Source organism: Asterias amurensis, chromosome 21 (assembly GCF_032118995.1).
Source record: "Asterias amurensis chromosome 21, ASM3211899v1".
NCBI lineage: Eukaryota > Metazoa > Echinodermata > Asteroidea > Forcipulatida > Asteriidae > Asterias > Asterias amurensis.
Window position 1 is genome coordinate 10,566,764 of NC_092668.1, and position 26,858 is coordinate 10,593,621.

The following is a 26,858-nucleotide window of genomic DNA, read 5'->3' on the forward strand; positions in this document are numbered from 1 at the left end:
GCCGACGTGTTAGTCGACGAGGTAAAAGGAAAACCACGCAATTTCGAGGCATGTTTGTGTGGATCATTGTATTCTACTTTTACAACATCTTTCTACCCATATGCATTTTATAAAAAACGGTTACAAACGCTTTTCAAAGACCAACTCGACCGATCCAAGGCAACGTGTTCCTTTAACGTAGACAAGTTTTCAAATTTGACCACTGACCGCAGCGCGCAGTAATCGGCAAGCACATCTATAACTTAATAGAGATAATTTGTATACTACAAAATGTACATTTCGATAAAATTATTAGTAAAATAAATACAATATTAAGCTTTGTTGCAGTCACAATATGGAACGATTTCAGTTAATGTATTCTAATTTATTAATAATTGATAACTTTTTTTACAGCACCATTGAGGGCGTTCTATAGTCTAATTACTAATGCAGCTAGATAAACAACAATCGCCACAAAGTCAAAATTAATGAAATTTCAAACACTGACACGAAAAAACACCAAATTGCCTTTTAGTAAAACAAAACATTTTAATGGCAACGTTTTGGTAATTGCCACATCGTGGAAGTTTACAAAAGACTATCAAACACAAAACATTTTCACTTCAAACTTGTCTTCTTCTGTTTAAGTTTTTTGTATTCATTGCACACACAAACATTTTTCAATAAAATAAAGAAAACAAAACAAAAAATAAATCAGATTTCTGACTCCATACCCTGCAACTCTAAATCAACCATCTTCATTGAACCACCCTCCCAATCCTTTTTACCAAGAAATTCACGAGTACTGTCAGTTGAAGCCTTCGATACCGGTCGTGAAGGAACAACTTTTGAATTCAACAAATATTTGGTAATCGATACCGCTGAGATGATTATTGCTGTTAGAATCCCGGCACTACTGATTACACCTATAACAATTACTTCGGTTCGAGTGAGTATCGGTTTGACTGTTGTATACGGTATCGATATTGTGACTGTTGGCTCGGTCGTCATCGGGCTCGAGGCGTCTTGCGCAGGCGTAGTTGGGAACGGAGCTGTGGGAATGTATTCTCGGACTGTGACGAACACAACGTTAGACGGGGGAGATTTCAGGCCGACGTCATCTTGAGCAGCGACGGAAAACGCAAATGACGATACTCCAGCGTCGATGGGTACGAGGACGGTAAATGTTTCCGTCGAACCCGACGGTTTAGGGTCGATGAGGTTACCATATTTAATGTCTGATTGCAGGATAGGAATTGTCCCCGTGCCTGCGAGGAATGCATCTACATTAGCCCCACGGGTTAGTTCGTACAGCTTGGCTGCAGGGAGAGAAAAATCAAGGCAATGATTTATAAATATTATCAGGAGGCTTTATGGGACGCTTGGTGGCAGCAGACCTACCAGGTTAAGTCATTGTTCTCAGAAGTATGCGCATGTTATAGAACTGCGTAAACAATGGAAATTTACCTGGCAAGTCTGCTGCCACCGAGGGCCTCAGGTCTCCCATTGAATTGAACGGGCTGACGCGCTATAAAAGCGAACTGACGTCATCTTGACTGAACAATTTGATTTCGCTCGGGCCTAATTTCATAGAGCTGCTTAAGCAAAATATATTGCTTGAGAGTGTTCTGCTTAGCAGGAAGGAATGAGCAGGATACCAGTCACAAATTGTACATGTGACAAAGCAATTTGATTGGTAACCTTCTCTGGTAAAGCACAATCTATTTCAGCTCTATGAAATTGGTCCATGATAGCAAGTGAGCACAGAGTAAAAATGGATGACTCTTATCCAATGATAGCCTTGCATGCGTGTCCGTTTTGTTACAGATGGTGGTCAAAGACGTCATGTGCAATCCCATCTATTGGTCAAACAAGCTATGGCCCTTTTCAAAAACCAAGGCTTTGAGCTTTAGCTTGTGATTGAAGCCCCGTTGGGAAAGCGCACGTCTTCTAAATAATTGGCTGAGCCTAAGCAAAGCCCAAACCCTAGCCATGGTTTCGAAAAGCCCAAACCCTAGCCATGGTTTCGAAAAGGGCCTCTACTAGCGTGTCATGGCCTAGCGGTTTAATAAGAGCAATGGATTCAAGCTCTGGTGTTTGATCAGTAAAGTGTTGGTTGGAGTCCCAGTCGTGAAAGCAATTGTGTCCTTAAACCATGGGTGCGTTCGTTTAGCTTCCCTGTGTCGACCCCGGTGTGTGGCGTTTTTTTTCTTCCCCAGGACGAATGTGTGCAGATAATTACCCACGTTCGTCCTAGAAAAAAAAAACGCCACACACCGGGGTCGACCCAGGGGAGCTAAACGAACGCACCCTATGATAGCTTCGATGAGTTGGGGAGGTTGTCCTTTTATACCAAAGCCTATATCCGTATAGGGATTGTAAAGTTGGTCAAGAACCCTACTTCGGCCCAGGAGTAGGCGGCAACGCTACCATAAAATAGGTTGTAGCTCACACCTTGTAGTGGCCTCCTGGCCTTGTGTGTCTGGCGACTTGCAAAAAAAAAATTAAAAACTACAAACCTTTCCCACTATCAAAGTCATCCCCAGTCGCAGTCCATTCAAGTTCAACAGTCTTATCTTCATACGATGTACCGACAACTCTAAGATCTGTTATTTTTCCAGGGGGTAGTTCGTCTGTGCCGGTGGGTGGAACACCGGTCATCCTAATGGCACCAGCTGAAACCAAACGCTTGAAAATTGGCGCTGGATTGCCAACGGCACGAGCCCTGAGTCTTTGAAACGTACCATCAGATTGAGCTGAAATACAATAATTAAAAGGGAGTGTTTGTGATGGGTATAACGCTAATATCTCCGCTGCCCTGTCGGTCTGCAGCTAGCCTTCAGCCAAGGCGCACGCAGTGGCGACCCCCAAATTTGACGCACGAAAAAGACTAGCTACCCCTCGCGCTTTTTTTCTACTTTGTGTAATACATTACGGGTACGTGGTGTCGTCCGGGTGTGCCGCGTGCGACTTGGCTAATCTGCAGCCAGTAGACCAAAACCACATTATTTTTAAAAGGTTTTAAAATAGTTCATTTGTTTTCTTTCGAGTTCTGTCTTCAGAATGGCCCAATCGACATGACCTTTGACCCTTGAGGCAGTATGACTCATGAACTCGGAATCTCCAGTAAGAAAACCATTTATGCATAGGTTTATGTGCACAAAATACTGCAGTTTTACAGTGTAAAAAGTTTTGAAAAACAGCATTGTTTTCGAAATGTATACGAAACTGGCGAGTAGGAGAACGAAGAATGACTGGCCATGTCGTGGCCTATCGATTAAGGAGAACCGGACTCAAGCTCTGATGTTTTTTTATCAGGAGTGTGGGTTCGAGTCCCAGTTGTGATACCTGTGTCCTTAAGCAAGTATAATGCTTCGTCCTTCGGATGGTACGTAAAGCCGTTGGTCCAGTGTGCTGTGTAACGCATGTAAAAGAACCCAGTGCACTCATCGAAAAAAGATTATAGGGTTCGACCTGGTGTTCTTGTTTGATCGGCAGCATATTGTGGCACAACACCTTGTAAACCAATACATGGTGCTTAAAAAGAAAAGGTCGCATACTTTCAAACTTGGCTCAACCTTGCAGGAAAAGATCATGATACTTTCATACGCCCCTTTATGGATGTGATAAAGCACTAAGAACCTATTATTAGTGACCACTATACTTTGACGTGTTTTCAGTTTGACCAGCAAAAACAGAAATGTGTGGGATAACATCAAGGTGCTTTAGCCGTAGACTCACCACTGTTGCTGTTAGAACCGACAGTGCGTGGTGGTGACAGCGATGCCGCAAAGTCAGTAAGTTCAGCCGCACCGTCATTCTCGACCTTTAACCCCACGCCATACAAACCATCCACCGTGTAGTTGGTGAAACAACCGGAATAAATACCGTCATGCTTTGTTATATCCGCACCTGGTTGTCAAGGAGGTATAGACAAAAAAATCAAAGGATGAAACACGGTTCGCAAAACTTTTCACATCTGTTTGAAATTATTTTTGTCTCCTGATGGTCTGCCGCTACTTTTTTCAAAACAAATCCTTAAAACATTTATTTGCTTATTTATTATTAGTATATTTTGACACAGGGAATTTGTACCAAAAAAACCCATAAAAACCCAACCAAATTGACGTGTGAAGTGTTTACGCAGCTGAAATATTGTACACAGCTGAAGGATTTTTCAAACAAATGACCTGTTTGCTTTGTTTGTTTTCGTTTATATAATGAAAGACTATACACAAAATATTTGGTTACAATTTGTTTTCACAAAATCTGGTGAACTTGATCTACTTTTAATAGGGATGCCGACTGGCGAGGAAAGTCCGTGTTATTATCACGTTTTTGTTTCCTGATTTATTTAACAGGAATACTTAGATGTTAGTACCCATGCTCTTTCTATTCCATGACAGTAAAGGAATCATCCAAACCAAATATAATATCTAAATCATTAAACCAATGCGAAACACAAACACTACAAAGCGATCAACTGGAGAAATTGTGTTGACACTACATCTTGAAAACTTACCCGCTCCATTGTCGAGTAACCGAACTTCGACTGGATCGAGTAATTCCGGTATCGATACCAATGCCGTAACGTCAGCGTTAACCACTGCCCGGTAACCTTGCTTGACCTCTGCATAAATCGTCAACGATTCATTGGTGGCTTGAAAGTTGTTGCTAAGCTCATTCATAGCTGACGTCACGGTTATAGGCGGCACGTCAGGATTTCTTGTGGCTGACGTCACCGAAAGGTGAATTTCGACAGACCGGGAGGCGTCCGAGTTCCCAATAACAACCTTCCATGGACCTTCCTGTCAGGTAGATGAAGAAAAAAATAGTTAGGTTCTGATAGAGATGAAGTAGTTGTGGGTATATTATGGTCAAGTATTTTCAAGGCGTCACTAAAGTTACTCACACACAGAGCGCGCTCTGGCAATCTCAGTTCATGTTGCATTTTCTGACAGTATCTCCCACTAAATGGCCGTTATGGGGTGCGTTCGATTAGCTTCCCTGTGTCTACCCCGCTGTGCTCACTCGGTGAGCCCCTTGCAATGGGTTAATCGAACGATCACACTCGCCCTCTCGTGGTGACGTCATGCACCTCGGGTCACCCCAAGTGACCCACTCCACAAACAGGGCACTGGGGGCTGACCCAGGTGAGCCCCTAGAATAATCATAGAGTAAGGGAATAATGAACCATTTTTGTAGAGCGCATATCACAATCACAGAGAAGTCCCTATATGCGCTTTGAGATGAAAACAAACGAGAAGTAAAAGTTAAAAGGAATGACGTCGAAGCTATTCGAACGCACCGGGAACAGACCGGGGCCGACCCAGGAAAGCTATCGAACGAACCCATAGTATTCGATATTGGAATACAAGGGTATGTGAGTGGTTAAGACTTCAAGTTTCTTACTTGCACAAAAGTCTATTCACGAAACTTCTCTGTTGTCAAGTGATTGTGAACAAACAATGACACAATACAAAACAAAACGGTCTGCTGGAAACAGTACGATGGTGTAGGTATGTGTCTATTCTTATGGTCAAACGCCACCAAAAAGCGAAAACAAACTTGTTTCCCTTGCGACCATTTTCTCATCCGTATGAAGGATAACCAATAGCAGAACTAATTTATTTAAGCATAAGTAGGCCCTCTTCTCTCTATCTCTCCAGTCTACTGGCGATGACTGGAGCAAGCTAGTCGAAACGTTGAGACCAATTTAAGAACTCACTCCGTGGTATTGCAGTAAAGATCCTACAAGCTTATAAGCCAGTTTTCTATACCTATCAATATATAATATAGAAAGACAGTTCTCTTAAGAACAAACTCTACCTGGCAAGTAGATATACACATGGTGTTACCGCAAACACAATATTGATACCTCACCATGCAAAATGCCTCTAATAATATTTTTTAACAAGGACATTAAAGTTAGTATTTACGGATTGCTTTTCAATGCACCGACAACGTTATAAGCTATAGAACATGTGACCGTTGTTTACAATAAGTGTGACCTTGTACACTCTTTGGCATTTCAGGCAGGCAAGATACTGCACTGGTCATATGGGAACGTTTGAATTTTGTGTCATATTTTCCACATAAATCCAAGAGTTATGAAAGTAAAAGCTGGACAAGTTTTGAGATGTGCCCCCTTTCACTATATCAAAAGTTGATAAGAATTTGACAGTGCAATATCCATAAAATATAAGAGTTTATGTTTTCTTCCGTTAGGCTGTGTACAAATCGTGCCTGTAGAAAGTCCAGGTTCTGTGGCTCCTTTGTAAGCCACAGGTCACATCGTCTATACATCATAATGGCAAACGTGTATTCTATTTCATAACATTCGTACAAGTCTTCAGAGGGATTGCATTACTTCCTACGTGATGGCATGCGGATCACACAATACATTCAAAGGTTGTATTGTTATTCAAATAAGTCCATGGGGCGATGCCTGTATATAAAGGCCCGGGCACAAGTCCTGAGCCATCTTTTCTGAGGTCATACAGTTTTTTGACCAAACAGTATTGGGAGGGTTCAAAACCCAGCAGCGGGCGGGACCCTCTTCGACTTGTACTTCATTATTATTCATAAAATTACAATTATATTTCATTAATTCATATAATTTTTTAATTGTATCTCACCAATGCATGTCCCTGAACGTGATACGAAGACAGTCCTAGCTCGGTATTATTAGAATGCCCTGGGTAGGAGTCGGTCAAACTACTTCCACTGGGGTCGATCAACGTAACGACGGGAGCAACGACTGTTTATGACATAAAAAAAGTAAACAGTAGTTGTTTTAAGAAGCAGGACATCTGAATTGTTTTAATCTTCTTTTGAATCAAACAGCGACTGAATGAGATGACATAAGACGAGCCTTGTTTGTGTCTTCAATTTTGAGACTTTTGGGACGCAAGGTGGCAGCAGACATCCATTATTAGAGGTAACGTGCGCATGCCCAGAACTACGTGAACAATGGAAATTTACATAGTAAGTCTTTCGCCTATGCAATTTGAAAATTTAATTTTGTTTAGAGATAACGTCTGCAGCCAAGATAATGTTATTAATCTACCATCAGGCTATACTACAAAGTCTTTCTAGCAAGGGTTTAACCTTTGAAACCACAAAAAAAGACTTAATTGCACTTTAATTAAAAGTACCATTCAATGCGGCGAAACTCCTTCTTCAGTGATTTATTTTGTTGAGCCTCAAGTGGCAATGTTTATAATGCGTACATTTAACCGTCAAAACAAATTAACACACTCTTACGAAAAACATCTGGGCCCAATTTCATAGAGCTGCTTAAGCAGACGGTATTGCTTAAGAATGTTCTGCTAAGCACAAATGAGCAGGATACCAGTCATAAATTGTACATGTGAAAAAGCAGTTTGACTGGTAACCTTATTCTGGTAAGCAGAATTTAGTTGTGCTTAGGTTCCTTGTGTGCTTAAGCAGCTCTATGAAAGTTGGCCCCTGCTACTCTGCGGGGGCAATAGCGATCTGCTTACCCGATGAATCAAGAACCCATGACACTGCAAACTGTGTGTCTCTCCCAATCGTAGAATCGATGTAAACAAGTTTCTCTTCAGACCCCTCAGGTGGCACCCTCAGAGAAGCTCCCAAAACCTAAGAATCGACAATTGCAGAATTGTTTAATGTTTAAAACCCTTGAATGACGGCTGGTAACACCAATTCATGGCACATTCTTGTCATTTCTTCAATTTCACATTGATATCCTAGACTGGATCAGTCCAAATTATCTAAGAAGGGGAACGGGTTGTGTCCCAGAGTATTAATTATGTTTTAAAGGCAGTGGAAACTACTGGTTATTACTCAAAATAATTATTAGCATAACAACTTGGTACCGAGCATTGGAGAGCTGTCAATAGTACAAAACATCGTGAGAAACGGCTCCCTCTGAAGTAACGTAGTTTTTGAGAAAGAAATAATTTCTCACCGAAATAAATGTTTGAAATGAGTTCGAAATCAAGCATCTCAAAACACACAATTTCGTGTTACAGGAGTGTTTTTTTATTTGATTATTATCTCGAAACTTCGACGACCGATTGAGCTCAAATTTTCACAGGTTTGTTATTTTGAATGTGCATAATGTTGAGATACACCAAGTGAGAAGACTAGTCTTTGACAATTACCAATAGTGTCCAGTGTCTTTAAGGTGCTGGCATATATTTTAATATAAATTTACTTGAGGCACAAAATGTTACATACAGTAAACCCTTCTCAGTAAAGTGGCGGTGTCCCAGGAAATTATGCCAACGGAGATTCTGTCCCCCCGTGTGAACTTATTTTTTTTCGTACTACACGTTTGCCATTCCAGACACGCATATTATGGGCGCTTTCCCGGATCCCTTCACTGTTGACCCCGTGGTCATCACATGTGGTACAAAACAAAAAATTATTGTCCCCCGTATCAGAAAAAATATGGGCTGGAGGAGGAGAATTCACAAGAGGGCGCTATCAGAAAAAGTTTGCGCCCAGTTCGCCATGATGGGGGACAGACTATCCGGGAGACAGAATCTCCTGCCACTGCGGCATCTGTTCGTTGTAGATGGTAGTAGCTTCCGGGTGGTTTGCCGGCAGGTTGTAAGGCTTCCTACACCCCTCCCTGCCAATTAACCTTTTTTTGCTTATCGAGGAGCAAGTAACTCACGACCTTCCCACATGTTTGTATTTGCTTTGTGATTTAAAGAGAAACCTTTTAATTATTATAATAATAATAATGCATTTATAAAATGCGCCATCTATCTAGTGAACAAGACCGCATTCCGAGGCGCAGAACAAAAACAAAACATAGGCCGATACAACAACAAAGAAATATAGAATCAAATAGAAAATTAAACAATGAATAATCTAAGTCAAGACATGTAACAAGCTAGTGTATGAGGATTAAAATAAATGAGTTCTCAGCAAGTTTTTAAACCTCTTCAAGAAAAAAAAAAATGAAACACGCAACTCTTTACCTGGAACCGTTTCTCGTCGTCAATGACGTCATACCGGTCGAGAGATCTTTTCATTGCCTCCACCATGGAGCCGACTGAGCCCGAGTCAGGTGTGTCGTAGTAAACAGTTCCTCCTTTCCAAATAGTAAAAGGTTTTAAAGGTATTGTACGATAAAAACTACAAACAACTAGAGATTTACGTTAAAGACACTGGACACTAATGGTAATTGTCAAAGACCAGTGTTCTCACTTTGTGTATCTCAACAAATGCATAAAATAACAAACCTGTAATAATTTGAACTCAATATTGGTCGTCGAAGTTGCAAGATAACACTGAAAGAAAAAAACACCATTGTCACACGAATTTGTGTGCTTTCAGATGCTTGATTTCGAGACCTCAAAATCTAATTCTGAGGTCTCGAAATCAAATTCGTGGAAATTACTTCTTCGAAACTATGTTACTTCAGAGGAAGCCGTTTCTCACAATCGTTTATACCACCAACCTCTCCCCACTCGTTGCCAAGTAAGGTTTCATGCTAATAATTATTTTGAGTAATTACCAATAGTGTCCACTGCCTTTAAGCTTACACGGTTTGGATATAATAATGGTAGAGCGCTTCTCTTCAAATAGTACTTGATGAGGTGCTATAGTTTATAGTGATAACTGAGTGAAACAATGTCACCCAAATTATTTAAGCATGAGAAATGGATTTACGCAACTCTCCTGAAAACATTGCTCTGTGATTTCAACTTATTTCTTAAAAACATGACCACTAATATAGCTGAAACGTTAACATGTAAGTTATACTACATACATCTTAATTCACTATGAGTAGGAATTCATGTCATGCACGAAAATGTGATCAGAACTTGTATCAACACGATTATGTTTGTTTTCTACGGAGCTCTGGTAGTGCCATCAAACACAATGAGAAACAGGAGTCACTACACCGTAGACCATCCTTAAAGGCAGTGGACACTATTGGTAATTACTCAAAATATTTATCCAAAAAAACCTCACTTGGTAATGAGTAATGGGGAGAGGTTGGTAGTATAAAACATTGTGAGAAACGGCTCCCTCTGAAGTGATGTAGTTTTCGAGAAAGAAGTAATTTTTCACGAATTTGATTTCGAGACCTCAAGTTAAAAGTTTGATGTCTCGAAATCAAGCATATAAGAAGCACACAACTTCTTGTGACAAGGGTGTTTTTTCTTTCATAGTTATCTCGCAACCCCAACGACCAATTGAGCTCAAATTTTCACAGGTTTGTTAAGTTATGCATATGTTGAGAACCACCAAGTGAGAAGACTGGTCTTTGACAATTACCAATACTGCCACTGCCTTTAATTTGTGAAACTCACCTGTTAGTTCGGTTATTGTAAACAGCTCAGGTTCAGCGTTCTGCGTTATGACCACTGCGTCCACAATGACATTGGCTGACAAGACACGAGATTTGGTATAATCAATATCCGGGAATTGATTCCCTGCGTTAGCATTTATAATAAGAATGCGGTCACCGGTCGTATCGACGCTATAATCTTCCAACATCTGTAAAATAAAACATAATGGACAACATTTTAAATTTTAGTTCAGATATTTATTTAAAAGTATGGTGGCCCTTAGTGGTAATTGAACTTAAATAATTACGTCAATGGGCGACTTTTACGACGATTGGTGGCAGCAGACTTATTACAAGGTAAATTCCATTGTTCCCGGTCATGTGCACATGCTCAGACCTCCTCTGCTTACCAGTTATCATGCTATTATGCCTTTTTCTTTGAATTGGGAAAAAAATAATGATGCCATATATCAACCGATGCCCTTATTATCTTCATTTGTTAATACGAAGTATGCAAACATGTATTAAAACTTGATGGACATTGAAATGTTCACACCACACACCGATCTTGGATGACTTCAACTGGCCCCATTTGTTTTGAGTTTTTCCTGTTTTCACGGCAAACGAGAAAGTATGGTTTCCCGGTGAGGCCATACATGGAAGAAACATCTGCAGTGACTACAAGTGTTCTTTGAGACTCTGTGTATGACTGTATAGCCAGCAGTTGCCTTCATTTTATTCAAAATATTTTTTTATTAAATTTTTAAAATTACCATGGTAACTTGCACAAAATAAAAAAAAATAAAAAAATATAAAAGTGTGAATAATTACTGGCTTCAAAATCTGATTTCTATTTATTTTTTTTCTATTTTTTTTCTTAATATTTATAATAAAGCGTATAAATAAACAGTGATAATTGAATCAACAAGCTGATGTTTAAATTTTAATATAAATAATAGTATTGAAACGAGGGTTACAAAATAAAAATCTCCAAAAATATTAGAAAATGATATAAGGCACAGGCTTCTTTAAGCCTCGGTATTTTTTTTCAAGAATGCTCAGCAAAACATTCAGTCACATGATTTTGATCATCATAACTTGTGAACTGAAATAGCGTTTGATGAAACTTTTTCAATGGGCAAATATTTTTATATGGCCCCAACATTATGACATATTTGTGTACCTTGTAGAAATGCCTAAAATACCAAACTTTTTCCATTTACAAGTGCAAATGACCAGTGGAGCCTTACGTGTTTCTAAGTTTTGGTCAAAGAAGAGGAGACTCTTTGCTTGGCGAATAAAACCACACAATTTTTATCTTGGGACTGTTTACATCACGCACAGAGAGGTAAAAGATTTGCCACGATATTAGGGACACCTCGAAAACAGGACCTCCTACGATACGTAAACAATGGAAGTTTACCTTGTAAGCTTGCAGCCACCTATAGCGTTCCAAAGTCTCCCAAATTTGTGACCACACAGTCTTTGCTATATTGCTTGAACATTACCAAAAATTTCACGATTTGTGTCCTAAGTGGTACATTTGACGCCATAATAGTTAAAATAACTATAAAGTTCTGTTACATTCGCATTTTATAAAATTAGGTATTTGTTGTAAGAATCCCTTCTATAAGTTTCAAAATAACATCAAAATCGGATCCAAACGAAGCAAAAGGCCAAAGTGCGTCACCACATGACATTTGTCTCAGATTTTGACCACAGCATAAAAACTTTAGCCTATACATCTGACGTCACACTGCGAGGCTCGGGTATAACGCCCGAGAGTGGCCTGTAGCCTAGTTCAATCCCCATCCATAATCACCTTTCACCTACATTTATTGCACAACCAGTCCGAATCCTAAATTACAACATTGGGTGCGTTCGTTTAGCTTCCCTGGGTCGACCCCAGTCTGCCCCGGTACGTCCGAATAGCTTTGACAGGACTCACCCGGGTCAGCCCCCAGTGCCCTGCTTGTGGAGTGGGTCACTTGGGGGTGACCCGAGGTGCATGCCGTCACCACGAGATGGCGCGTGTGATCGTTCGATTAGCTCTTGTCAGGGGCTCCCCCGAGTGAGCACTGTGGGGTCGACCCAGGGAAGCTTATCGAACGCACCCATTTTAATGCAAGTATACTGTACATAATACACATGTGGACACTGCATGCAGACGACCGAAAGTAAGCTTCTGCGTTTTGATTGGTCCGAGGTGATGTTTGTAAGCTGCACCAACATCACCTCGGACCAATCAAAACACAGATAATACGTAAAGTTTTACGTCACTGCTCGTCTATCCAATGACATCACTGTATCCAATGAAATCACTGGTTATGAAAAGCAAGTCCCTGTCTTGCGGATAAGGAAAGGCACCAGTCTAAAAGAACCAAGTCTTACCACAGTTGCTTTGTATAGCGCGTCCCCTACAGACGTGTGTCCATACGGATTGGTTGGTAGTACACTGACTAGAGTCTGACGGTCTTCGTCGGACTGTATTTTTGTGAAGCCATCAATAAGACGATCAGCCACGTTGTGGTAGCGCATGAGAGCGATTGAGGCACCGATAGGGGCCTCCTGCAAGATGAAAGCAGTCACTGCACTCATCATTCTCTCCAATGGCTCTCCCTGAAAAAAAATATTCACCAAGAATAATACACTCTGCTGAACATAAACACCAGAACCTGAGTTCGGTGCTCATATCCGCTCGACCACGACACGCAATATCCGGAGGTCGTTAGTTCTAGTCCCGCTTAAGCAAATCTGTCTACGTTCAATCCCAAATAACTAATACCCAGTCATTTTTTCCTTGTGCTCAGTTGTCGTTTATTACTCGATACTAAACAAACATATACCGCAATAAATTATCCATGCAAACTTCTTCGAAAGGAATCCCAACTCAAAATAGTTTAAACTATCAGCAACTGCAGGGCGTCTCACCAAGTAAGTTTTTTTTTGGTAATCGGTATTTGGAGTATTTACCAATTAGTGACACCACCTTCAATACTAAAGATAGTAATATTGAAGTCTTATATAGCGCACGTATCTACCAAACAAAGTACTCAAGGCGCTGAGTATATACAAACTTTCAGAAAAATGGGTTATTGATGTGATTAATTCTGAGACCTACTTTATGTAACACCTTAAATAACCCTTATGCACATGACGTCATTTCAGTAGGGCGCCCTCACCTAGAGGTCAAAAGGAGGTTGTTCATTGGCCAATCCTGTGCGCCGCGCGTACAAATCTGTGCGTTTCGATTGTTTCGTCACCGTTTTTCCACTAAGATGGCGTTGCCGCTGGCGATGCCGCTGGATGACGTCAATGCATAAGGTCTATAAGGGTTTACAAGTTGCTATGGCGCATACAGCAGCCACAGTCAGGAACACCGGGGCGATCCCGTTCTCTTTTCGATGTGTGCACTTTGTTCTTTTCAACGCGTTACACAACACACTTGACCAACGGTTGTACATCCCATCCGAAAGATGAAGTAATGGTTAAGTGTCTTACTGAAAAACACATATTATGTCAAGACTTGGAGATTCGAACCCCATACTCTGCTGATCAGAAACACCATAGTTTGGATCCGGTGCGGTTACACGCTGGGCCAAGACACAAATCAAATCAATATTGCAATTGTCTTTAAAGGTTAAATAAAGTAAAGTTATACCAGCATCTTCCGAGATGTTTCCAACAAGAGGACCAACTTGCTGTCGTTTTGCTGTACGATGTTAAATATGGGCAGCAATTCACTTTCATCTCTAAACTCACGCGGGGGGTTGCTGCCATCTAAAATGAATAAAAAGTAGAAAAACACAGCTCAACGAATAATTCGTTGCAAAGTTATGTCGTCAATATTCGCATCGTATGTAAGTATAAACGATATAAAGACGTGAGTTTTTGAAAAGTTTTTTACAACACCAATAACAAAACGGGAGATTTTACAGACATGACTGCAGTGAGTTTGTCCTCAAAAAATTGTTTTATTTTCAGTTATTTGATTTGAAAGCTGAAATTCGTATGTTTCGATATGTTTCCATTCATTGTTTTAAGCTTCGTATAGACTTTTTTTTGAAATATAACTTCATCTGTGACAAATATAACGGTTTTTTGTTTCTGTTTTCCTTTTTTTTACCATAGAGAACTTCGTCAGAAGAAGGCCCTCGGACTATTATAGGCAGTGGACACTATTGGTAATTACCAATAGCGATGGTTAAATTTTCACAGGTTTGTTATTTTATTTTTGTTTGTTATTTTATGCATTTGTTGAGATACACCAAGACGATTGGTTTTTGACAATACTACCAATAGTTTCCAGTGTCTTAAAGTAAAACGATTATCTTTTTCACCCTCTGAAATTCCGTATAATACCCATGGAAATACCTCATTACGAAATGACCGCAAATTGTTTAGTTTACTTTACCCTTAAGATCGGTGTGTTTCTTCATCACATCCCAGTTGCTTTGCCGGTCGCAGAGTCGATTATGCTGGTTGGATGCCTCGTGATTGTGTAATGTTGACACATTTGTCGGGTCTGAATCGCAGAAATCTGTGACCTATTTAATGACAAAAATATGGGCTCGATTTCACAAAAGATATTATAAAATGATCATTAAATGTGTATCAATAATTATTGCTTAGAAAAATGATTGACATTTCACACGAGGTTGTGTGCTTTAAGATGCTTGATTTAGAGACCTCACGCGTGAGGTCTCGAAATCAATTCAAAAATTTTACTGATAAATTACTTCTTTCTCAAATACTACGTTCCTTCAGAGGGAGGCGTTTATAGCTCACAATGTTTTATACAATCATATCTCCCCATTGCTCGTTACCAGGTAAGTTGTTTTGCTAGCAATTATTTTGAGTAATTACCAACAGTGTCCAGTGCTTTTACCTCTCAGCTAAATGTATCGCAGGCCCCTTCCCTTACTTACAGTGTCATATTTTCCCAGTCCGTACATGACGGATGACGTGGCTTTGTGCTGACTTTCTGTGGGGACGAAGCGACAGTCAACCTCGAACCCAACACTAGAGTTACCGTAACACTCCCGTTGTGATATTCCGTCATCATCTAACTTCATAGGTTTGCCTGTGATGTTAGCAGAGCATCTGGATAGGTAAACGATAAGTTCGTGACAAAAACAAAACAATCCATAATAAACACGGAATTTGAAGAGTGCACTTTTTATTCAAAACAGCTTTCTCCAAGAGAGGATCAGAGCATTTTGATCTAAACGTCGAGTTGAAACGGTTCTTTTCAGAACGACTTGAAACCAACGGTTCTTTTCAGAACCACTTGATAGAAGTGGTTCTTTTCAGAACTCGTTGAGAGATAGTCAATACATGGTGTTACCGCAAACCTTTCCATATCGTTTTTCCAGCATGCAAAGTTTCAAATCCTATTTGTTTAAAACATGTTCATGCTTTTGGCCAGTTCCTTGCTGAAGAAAGTAAACGTTGTGTAATCACTCTTAAAACAAATGGCAATAAAAACATTTGGTTATAGGAAGCTAACATCAGCTTTCCAGTATAACACATTTCACTTCGAAGTAATTTGGTTATTATTTAAAATATATATAAGTTTGTATGTCCCAACATTTGAATCTGAGACGCGTTACTGCAGGATTTTTCTTTCTGCGTGGACTTAAAGCCATTGGACACTTTCTGAACAAAACACAAATTTAAAGCTCACAGATTTACTTACAGGGTTTACAGAAGGTATTGGTAAAAGACTACCCTTGAAAAAAATTATTCCATGAAATGCTTTACTTGTTAAGAAAACATTACAACAATATCAATTCTCGATATCGAGAATAAAAGATTTATTTTTAGAGACATGTCATGACACGGCGAAACGTGCTGAAACAAGGGTAGGTTTTCCCGTTATTTTCTCCCGACTCCGAAGACCGATTGAGCCTAAATTTTCACAGGTTTGTTATTTTATATATAAGTTGTGATACACGAAGTGTGGGCCTTGGACTGTAATGTTTATTGATGTTGTGCGATTGCTTTAACCGCTATGGATTTCGGCGATATCTCAACAAATGCAACCACTTTGAAGTGAAATGTCCAAATGTTATTTGTACTATACATTTGTGGAGGATTTAAGCGTTCGAAACGGTTTTTTTCGAAATCAAAGGTATGCTATAGTTCCTCTAGTTTGTATGCAATTATTCATTATGCATAACTCATAGGTTATATCTGATTAACTTATTGGAGCTTTGCACCGCAGATAACGATACTGTACTGAATTTATTTCTGCTTTCAACCAGCCTTATAAGTTGTACAATAAAAAACGCTGAACACTATTGATAATTCTCAAAGCCCAGTCTTCTCATTTGGTGTATCTCAACATATGCATCAAATAACAAATAAAACCTGGGAAAATTTGAGCTCAATCGGTCGTCGAAGTTGCGAGATAATAATGAAAGAAGGAAAAACATTGTCACACGAAGTCGTGTGCTTTCAGATGCTTGATTTTGAGACCAAAGTCTGGGGTCTCTAAATTTAAATTCGACGAAAATTACTTTTTTTTTCTTCTCGAAAACTACCTCACTTCATAGGGAGCCGTTTCTCAAATAGTTTTATGCTATCAACCTCTACCCATTACTCGTTACCAAGTAAGGTTGTATGCTAATAATTGTTTTGGGTAATTACCAATAGTGTTCACTGCCTTTAAATGCTTTGACTATTTCTAAGATGCTGGTTACCTTGAACCTTCAAATTGCTTGGTGAGACTGGAGAAGAAGAAGTGGTCATTTACATCTGTTGGGATCTCGTCGAATAGACCCCATCGGTAATGGCCCCATTCGTGCAGCAAAATGTGACCTATTAACAAAATCAAGAAGTTTTCAATGTTTGAAATACTATACTGTTGAATTTTAAACCCCACCCGCCAAAAGAAAACACCCAAACTAACCAAAATAAACAATGAACACTCCGTGATATGTCTAACGGAGGCAAATGACATTTCCTTCAGAAGAAACGACACCATGAATATAGAAGACCCAACAGCAAAGTGAACTAACAGAAGGTAAAACTAAATCTACCAAAATGGTATTTCATTTACTGGAAATCATGTTGTTCAATAATAATAATAAGACTTGTAATGCGCACGTATCCAACCTGCTGGGTGTTCAAGGCGCAGTAAAACCAACAACAAACAAAACACACAAAAAAAAACAAAAAAAAAAAAACAATACCAATTTAAGAACTGACTCTGCGGTATTGCACGAGTTTGCACGAGTTTACTTCAGTTTTTACCATTTTTCAAGTTGTAGTTAAAATATGAAGAGTTTTGTTTATCATGCTTTATCTCATCTCGTCAACATGTTTTTTTTATTATAATGATGTCCTTAATGACACGATAAAGTAAATACACGCTCATTTCCAGCAAACCGTTATTGATAAGAGTGTGTACAGGTTACCAATTATAGAACATTATACCCTTTTCTATCGTTTGTACAATGAAACGAGAACCAATAAATGCCGTTTCAAAACAATGACAAGAACCCTTTCCATAATATAGGAACGACCAAAGACGTGCTGCTGGGTATAATGGCTTCCAAGCAAACAAACAGACCAGTGATGTTAAACAGCCAATAAAGGATGATCTCAAATATATAGATATTACAGTTTTCTTGTAGCTTGAGTCCATAGGAAACATACAAAAAAACATAACGAATCTCTTACCTCACGTTAAAACATGGTAAAAATTGTTTTTCTCCAGAACGCTACTAGCCAAATTTCTGAAAAACGCAGGGTCAAACAAACCCGCGCGACAAAGGAATCGTGACGTCAGTGGTGGCTATTTGATGTGGAAAATAGCGCCCACAGTTTGCCAAAGCTGAAGAACTGTGTTCAAATTCAATAAGGGGAATATCGTCACTGGCGTCAAGGGGTTATTATAATAGATAAGCCGTTTTGACTCTCGGCTGAAAAAGCCTCACGGCCAGGTGACTCGAGTAATTCATTACTAAACGCAAATTTTGAGAGTACAATGGTTATTAACCAGTATCTACGATGTCTATTTGGCCATAAAAAAAGTAATAGTTGAAATATTGAGATCATCCTTTATTGGCTTTTTAATAACGAGTAATAAAGACCCCCCCCCCCCCCCCCCCTCGATCCACTATGATATACCGGCCGATTTCCTAAGTTCCGCCCCTGTAGTAGTTCTCAGAACTGAACAGTCTCTAGAATTTCGAAAATTTACTCCGCGGTACATAGTAGAGTATAAAGCAAGACACATTCTCAAAAGAATATAATTATAACAGTTTATGGCGCCCCTCTTTTCCTTCGTCGTCGTCGTCGTCCTATGAGTCATGGCTGACCCTTTGTGACCCTGTTTATGATGTAGTTCCACTTCTGTCTATCCAGTGCAGATCGATAAGCAACGTTTATTGATAAGCCCGTGAGTTCTTTGATTCCGTCTGTCCAACGAAGTTTTTGACGGCCACGTCGGGGATACCTGCAACACATCCTTGCATAAAGATGTTATCAAGGTTGCCCCCCCCCCCCCTCTCTTCTTTTCCTTACACCATGTAAAATCTCTTAGAGGATGGACACCAGTTTACTTTTCTCAAAAACATTTTTTTTTTCCGTTTTATTGAAAAGCAGATTTTAATGGTATCTGACAAAGCGAATATATAAATCACTGTTCTTTCTAGAAAACTAACGAAGTTTACTTACGAAAAAAGACTTTGATGGGCCGAAATGTCGGGCCATTAACTACTTGTTGCATTTGTACCATATGTCCTTTTGGTTGGGAGCAAAACATTGTTTGAAGTTGACGAAATATTATTGTTTCATGGAAACGAAATAATTATACCCAACACTATTTTGTTAACTTATTAAATATATTTAGGGAACAACAACATACTTCGATAGAACTTATTAAAGCACTGTGATCAAATAAAATCGTTACCAAGCGATGCATAATTATTTCTGAGGTTAGGATCCAGTAGAAACGAATCCATGAAGTTTACATTGGATCCCTCTTTGCCACATCCTCTGTGCTGCCTGGTGTAGGGTGGCGATGCACTGCGACCGCTTGATGATTCGATGACGACGTCTGAGTTTGCGTAGACCAACTTGCTTTGGGAATGGTAGCTGGAGTGGTGTGGCCAGGTCTTGGGTACGAAGATGGTGACACTGCGAAAGAACAGACGGTGGTGGGTTGCTCGGTAAAGAAGGACGGAGGCCTCACTAAACATCACCTGATGCATGAAAAACAAATATTTTCATATAAAGTTGTTTCAGTTCAGATCTCAGGTTGGTTGAAGACACTGGACACCATTGGTGATTGAATGCATACGCACTAAAAAAAAATGTGAAAATTTGAATTCAATTGGTCGTCGAAGTTGCGAGATAATAATGGAAGAAAACCACCCTTGTCACACGAAGTTTTCTGCTTTCAGATGCTTGATATCGGGACCTCAAAATCTAAATCTGAGGTTCTTGAACTCAAATATTTTAGTGGAAAGTTACTTTAGTGGGAGCCGTTTCTCACAATGTTTTATACTATCAACAGATCTCCATCGCTTGTTACCAAGTAAGTTATTATGCTTCAAATATCGCAAAATTTGGCAGTTTCTATTCAATTGCCACTTATCCTTTTGAAACACCTTTTCATGCAATAGAATTTTAAAAGAAATTATGTAGTTAATGAATAGCGACTTAAGTGAAATACAATGAGTGGAATATAAGGTACGCCATTTTGTTGAGTGAAAAAACTAGGGTTAATATCAGCAAAATGTGTCTGCCAGGAAACTGGGCCGACTTTGATACTTTATAGTGTCAGGCGCCTCATGAAAATGGTTGTTGTTATAATTTTGATTAATGTGGATGTTTGAACCCATCCAGTTGAGGGTGTTCAAACACTACTGTTTGAGCAATCATGAAGTTCGTCAAGGTCTATGCAACCTGGGCTTAAAGGCACTGGACACCTTTAATAATTACACATATTTGTGTGCATAATGCCTAATAAAAGGCTTCAGGCCTGAAGTCTTTAAAGGAGTGGACCCTATAAGTAATCACTCAAACTAATTATTAGCATAATACCTTAATTGGTGACAAATAGTGGGAAGAGGTTGATAGTATAAAACACTGTGAGACACGGCTCCCTCTGAAGTGACAAAGGTTTTGAGAAAGAAGTAATTTTCCACGAATTTGATTTCGAGACCTCAGATTTAGAACTTGAGGTCTCGAAATCAACTATCTAAACGCACACAACTTCGTGTGACAAGGGTGTTTTTTCGTTCATTATTACCTCATAACTTCAACGACCAATTGAGCTCAAATTTTCACAGGTTTGTTATTTTATGTATATGTTGAGATACATCACAGATGTATATCACAATGTGTTACACTATCAACAGCTCTCCGTTGCTAGTTACCAAAGTACCTTCTTACGCTAACAGTTATTGTGAGTATTAACCAATAGTGTTGAGTGCCTTTAACTTGAAAACGCTTGGGTAATTGAGACAGGAGCCTGAAACTTTTAATGGTGTTGATAATAAGAAACGCAATGACTAGTCTCCTGACGATAACTACAGCAAGCTAGTCGAAACGTTGATACCAATTTAAGAACTGACTCTGCGGTATTGCACGAGTTTGCACGAGTTTACTTCAGTTTTTACCATTTTTCAAGTTGTAGTTAAAATATGAAGAGTTTTGTTTATCATGCTTTATCTCATCTCGTCAACATGTTTTTTTTATTATAATGATGTCCTTAATGACACGATAAAGTAAATACACGCTCATTTCCAGCAAACCGTTATTGATAAGAGTGTGTACAGGTTACCAATTATAGAACATTATACCCTTTTCTATCGTTTGTACAATGAAACGAGAACCAATAAATGCCGTTTCAAAACAATGACAAGAACCCTTTCCATAATATAGGAACGACCAACGACGTGCTGCTGGGTATAATGGCTTCCAAGCAAACAAACAGACCAGTGATGTTAAACAGCCAATAAAGGATGATCTCAAATATATAGATATTACAGTTTTCTTGTAGCTTGAGTCCATAGGAAACATACAAAAAAACATAACGAATCTCTTACCTCACGTTAAAACATGGTAAAAACTGTTTTTCTCCAGAACGCTACTAGCCAAATTTCTGAAAAACGCAGGGTCAAACAAACCCGCGCGACAAAGGAAACGTGACGTCAGTGGCGGCTATTTGATGTGGAAAATATTGCCCACAGTTTGCCAAAGCTGAAGAACTGTGTTCAAATTCAATAAGGGGAATATCGTCATTGGCGTCAAGGGGTTATTATAATAGATAAGCCGTTTTGACTCTCGGCTGAAAAAGCCACACGGCCAGGTGCATTTTTGACTCGAGTAATTTATTACTAAACGCAAATTTCGAGAGTACAATGGTTATTAACCAGTATCTACGATGTCTATTTGGCCATAAAAAAAAGTAATAGTTGAAATAATGAGATCATCCTTTATTGGCTTTTTAATAACGAGTAATAAAGTCCCCCCCCCCTCGATCCACTATGATATACCGGCCGATTTCCTAAGTTCCGCCCCTGTAGTAGTTCTCAGAACTGAACAGTCTCTAGAATTTCGAAAATTTACTCCGCGGTACATAGTAGAGTATAAAGCAAGACACATTCTCAAAAGAATATAATTATAACAGTTTATGGCGCCCCTCTTTTCCTTCGTCGTCGTCGTCGTCCTATGAGTCATGGCTAACCCTTTGTGACCCTGTTTATGATGTAGTTCCACTTCTGTCTATCCAGTGCAGATCGATAAGCAACGTTTATTGATAAGCCCGTGAGTTCTTTGATTCCGTCTGTCCAACGAAGTTTTTGACGACCACGTCGGGGACTACCTGCAACACATCCTTGTATAAAGATCTTCTCAAGGTTGCCCCCCCCCCCCCCTCTCTTCTTTTCCTTACACCATGTGAAATCTCTTAGACGATGGACACCAGTTTACTTTTCTCAAAAACATTTTTTTTTTTTCCGTTTTATTGAAAAGCAGATTTTAATGGTATCTGACAAAGCGAATATATAAATCACTGTTCTTTCTAGAAAACTAACGAAGTTTACTCACAAAAAAAGACTTTGGGCCGAAATGTCGGGCCATTAACTACTTGTTGCATTTGTACCATATGTCCTTTTGGTTGGTAAGCAGCCTGCAACAGCTGATTCGATTGCCGTGTCGAACTATATAACGTTAATCTAACATCTAGTTCTGCGGGACCAATCCCCTGGTATTTTATAAACATTTCCCAAATTATAGCTTTAAAACTACATTATAGTGTCATAAATGTATAAATTACGGTGTATTCGAACTTGATCTAATGTAAGCCGCATGTTTTGAAGATTATAAAAGTCACAAGGGATATGAAGTTACAAATTGACGACCTGCTCCACCTACACGTGAATTAAAGGCACTGGACATTATTGGTAAATGCTTTAAAAAAAATGTTAGCATACAAACTTTCTTGGTTACGAGTAATGGGGAGAGGTTGATAGTATAAAACATTGTGAGAAACGCCTCCCTATGAAGTAACGTATAGCTTTTGAGAAAGAAGTAATTTCTCACTAATACATTTGAATTTGATTTGGAGACCTCATAATTTGATTTTGGGGTCTCGAATTCACGCATCTGTAAACACACAATTTCGTGTGACAAGGGTGTTCTTCCATTTCTACCTCGCAACTTCGACGACCAATTGAGTTCAAATTTTCACAGGTTTGTTATTGTATGCGTATGTTGAGATACATCAAGTGAGAATACTGGTCTTTGACAATTACCAATGGTATCCAGTGTCTTTAATGGACCGATGGGTGATGACAGTTTATTGCATGCAAGGTCGCCCTACCCCACGAGGAGTATGGCATTGCAGTCACACGCGAACGGCAAAGATTCGTGTGTACGCCATCATTCCCGTCAGTAATACTATCAGTGACCTTGGGTTTAATTTATTGCGAACATTATTACTTTAAATTGACATAATTTAAAATTCAATATCCTGAAAATTGTCTCCATTACTCAGACGTTTTCGAAAATAAAGGCACTGGGGTGGATTTCACAAAGAGTTAGGACTAGTCCTAACTTAGGACTAGTCCTAGGAGATATACAAATTGCATGGATAGTCCTAAGTTAGGACGAGTAACTGGTCCTAACTCGAGATAAGACTAGTCCTATTTCTTTGTGAAATCCACCACTGGACACCTTTGATAATATTGTCAAAAACCAGTATTCCTACCTGGTGTATCCCACTATGTACACACACAAAAATCTGTGAAAAATTGGGCTCAAATTGTCATCGAATAATATGCCATATTATGGTCATAGAGAATTGTCCTCGCAACATTCTGTACTTTCTCCTTAAAGGCACTAGACACTACGGGTAATTTCTCCAAATATTGTTAGCACAAAAACTTACTTTGGAATGAGCAAATGGGGTGCTGTTGTTGATATAAAACATTGTGAGAAACAGATCCCTTTGAAGTGACGTATGTTTTTTTTTTAGAAAGAGGTAACTTCTCAGTCAAATTCTAAAAGTCTTCAGCTGAAGCATTTTCTTGGGCATCTGACATCACACAAATGTGTGCAACCAGTGCGTTTTTCTTTCATTATTCTCTTGCAACTTCGATGACCAATTGGGTCCAAATTTTTCACCGATTTGTTATTTAATACATATGTTGGGATACACCAAGTGAGAATACTCATCTTTGACTATTACAAAAGGTGTCCAGCCGTCGACTTTACCTAACGATTAATCTTACGACTTAGGACGACTTAATTAAGTTGTTCAGTAACCATATACATTTGGATGCATTGAACCCATCCTATAGGAGTAACTCATCCTAACTTTTATAAAAGTAAGGATGGGTTAATCCTAGCGTCTCGTGAAATCGGCTGAAGTGCCTTTAATTAACAAAGCCTACCTAAGGTTTTTTTTTTTTTTTTCAGAGAAATAAAGTTTGAACCAACCAAAATATACATTACCTTTATTTTTTCGATGAGTTCATTGTTTGGAGTAACTCCTGGCTTAATTGCTACAGCTACGTTATCGTATCCATTCTCATTGACAACAATAGCGGACGTTCCGCTCAACGATGAAGCTACCTGCCTGGTAGTACACCACAACCCCAAACACACGGCGACACAGATCAGCTTCGTTCCGGTCGTTCCGGACGCCATCATCGCAACAACTATCTATCACAAGTTCAGTGGCTTCGGCATCGATCAAAAGCCCAAATTGTTCCAAGAATAACTGCCACCCATTGTTTGTATTTCGTTGATAAGTTCACACCAAAATAACATCAGTCATGTCGCTGCACGAAAACCTGGTGGAGTTAGAAAACAAGTGTACTTTGAGCAATCCAGACCACGTGTAAGGACACCGGGCCGTTTGCTTGTCAGTTGACCCAGACTACATCACCCACAAGTCACGTACCAGTGATTCACAAACCCATGTGGATGCTGTGTCAGAGTGGAGCCATACTAACTCTATGAAACTCAAGGCTGAAAAATGTAAAGTCATTCAAGTTAGCTTCTTACACAGTGACATCCCTACTCCTGTGATAACAATGGATAATCAAGTTTTAGAATCTGTGTCTTCACTGCGGCTGCTTGGTGTTATAGTCCAATCTGATCTTAAGTGGGGTCTTCAAGTGCAACAAGTGATCGCGCGTGCATCTCGCCGATTGTGCATCTTAAGCAAATTGAAGCGGAATGGTATCCCCTCTTAGTGATCTTATCTACATATATACTGCGTACATCCGTCCTCTACTTGAGTTTTGCGCTCCTGTGTGGAGCAGTAATCTAACAAGTCACCAGTCTGTTAGTATTGAAAGGGTACAACGAAGAGCTCTTTGAATCATCATGTTTCCTGACCGGCATCATTATGAGGATCTCCTGATAGATATTGGTATTCCCTCCCTTGCATCAAGAAGAACTGAAAAACTTACAGACTTTGCCAAATCTATCACAATCTCAACACGACACCGAGATTTGTTCCCCCCTGAACGCCAAACACTCTCCCGCACTGGACTGAGAAACTCACACAACATTCACTTGCCCCTAAAGAGAACCCAGAGATATAAAATGTCTAGTGTTCCAGCATTAGTGAGACTGTATAATAATCGGTGATTTCATCAACAAGTATCTCTAAACAGTTGGGTTAAGTTTTACCAAATGTTTATCAAGTTTGTGGCTTCATCAACAAGTATCTCTAACAGTTGGGTTAAGTTTTATCAAATTTTTATCAAATTTGATCAATTTCTTTTTTTTTTTTTTGCATTCATGCCTACAGTTTCTTCTCCTTGTTAAGTCAGAGTTTGTTGTCTTTTGTAATTTTTAATAATAATGAATTATCAGTTTTATCAAATTGTTTTCAAATTTAATCAAATTTTTATATTTGTTTGTGCATTCATGCCTGGAGCTTTTCCTCTCTTCCTTTAGGTCAGAGTTTGTTGTTTTTTTTGTAATTTTTAACGATAATGAATGTAAACACGCCAATTTAAGTCTTTTTAACCTCTGTCGTGTATTCTGTGATATTTTTAATAAACCTTAATGAATTGAATTGAATTGAAATTGAATCAATAGACTGTATTTGACATGAGTTTTGAGTTCTCCCATTCACCCAATGCGTTACTGACATATTTCGGTGAAGGGAGTTTGGAGTAAAGTTCCGTCACATGTGACGAGTTTAATGAACATTACCAAACCGTTGTACACATCGTAAACTATTAACAATACTCAATAAAATATGTCAAATTTGCACCTGGGATAACGAATTAATTAAGAGTTTACCCTTACACTTATGTGTCTGTTAGCACTACTCAGTACCTTTCAGAATTCTTTGAAAACAAAATAACAGAAATATTACTCGACGGGATTCAAACCCACGACCCATGCCGTACTAGAGCATTGTCCATGGTCAACTAAACCACCGAGGTGGCCCGGTAGCTAGAGGCATATTCTATTTAGAATACTGTTTCAACGAACTATATTTATAACCAAACATTTTGTTTATGACTAAATTATGTCATTCAAGTTGTTTTGTTCTCAAATCAATTTTAACCACCGGTACTTTTCATATTTATTCATTATAGTCAAACAAGTACACCGAAGGAAATAATTTGCTTTCTTTCATATTTGCATTTAAAGGAGGCACAATGGGTTTTTTTTTTTTTTTTTTTTTTTTTTTTGGGGGGGGGGCATTTCCAAACAGGAGGAGTTGTATAAAAGTCCAAAAGTTATCACTCAAAGTAAAAGCTAGTGCCACCATTTTTCAGAATATATCGAAGTGGGCTCTTCACTCAGATTGCGGAGCGATAAAACACACAAAAGACTTGTCACAATTGGTTCCAACGCTTATCTAAAGTTTGAAAGATGACTTTGTAAACAAGCAGAAAAGGTGGCGGAAATGGTTCAAAATTGGGGCTTTTTCTCAAGCCGCAGCACTGTGAAAAAAAAGCAAATTGTCAAAACAACACTATATAGGCAACCCTATCAAAATTAAAGGCAGTGGACACTATTGGTAATTGTCAAAGACTAGCCTTCACAGTTGGTGTATCTCAACATATGCATAAAATAACGCACCTGTGAA

General features: G+C 39.1%; 1 protein-coding gene across 1 annotated transcript; it reads right to left on the minus strand.

Annotated features, from left to right (window-relative positions):
- Positions 1–117: 117 nt before the first annotated feature.
- LOC139952840 (calcium-activated chloride channel regulator 1-like) lies at positions 118–25,566 on the minus strand. Its single transcript, XM_071952096.1, has 15 exons — positions 24,251–25,566; positions 19,197–19,488; positions 16,981–17,098; positions 15,205–15,379; positions 14,691–14,823; positions 13,938–14,056; positions 12,668–12,895; positions 10,299–10,485; positions 8,958–9,070; positions 7,485–7,602; positions 6,618–6,739; positions 4,502–4,787; positions 3,721–3,891; positions 2,499–2,735; positions 118–1,298 (listed from the first exon to the last, which is right to left on the minus strand). Exons 1-15 carry the CDS (start codon positions 24,446–24,448, stop codon positions 694–696), a joined length of 3,102 nt encoding a protein of 1,033 aa, XP_071808197.1. The 5' UTR covers positions 24,449–25,566; the 3' UTR covers positions 118–693.
- Positions 25,567–26,858: the final 1,292 nt, after the last annotated feature.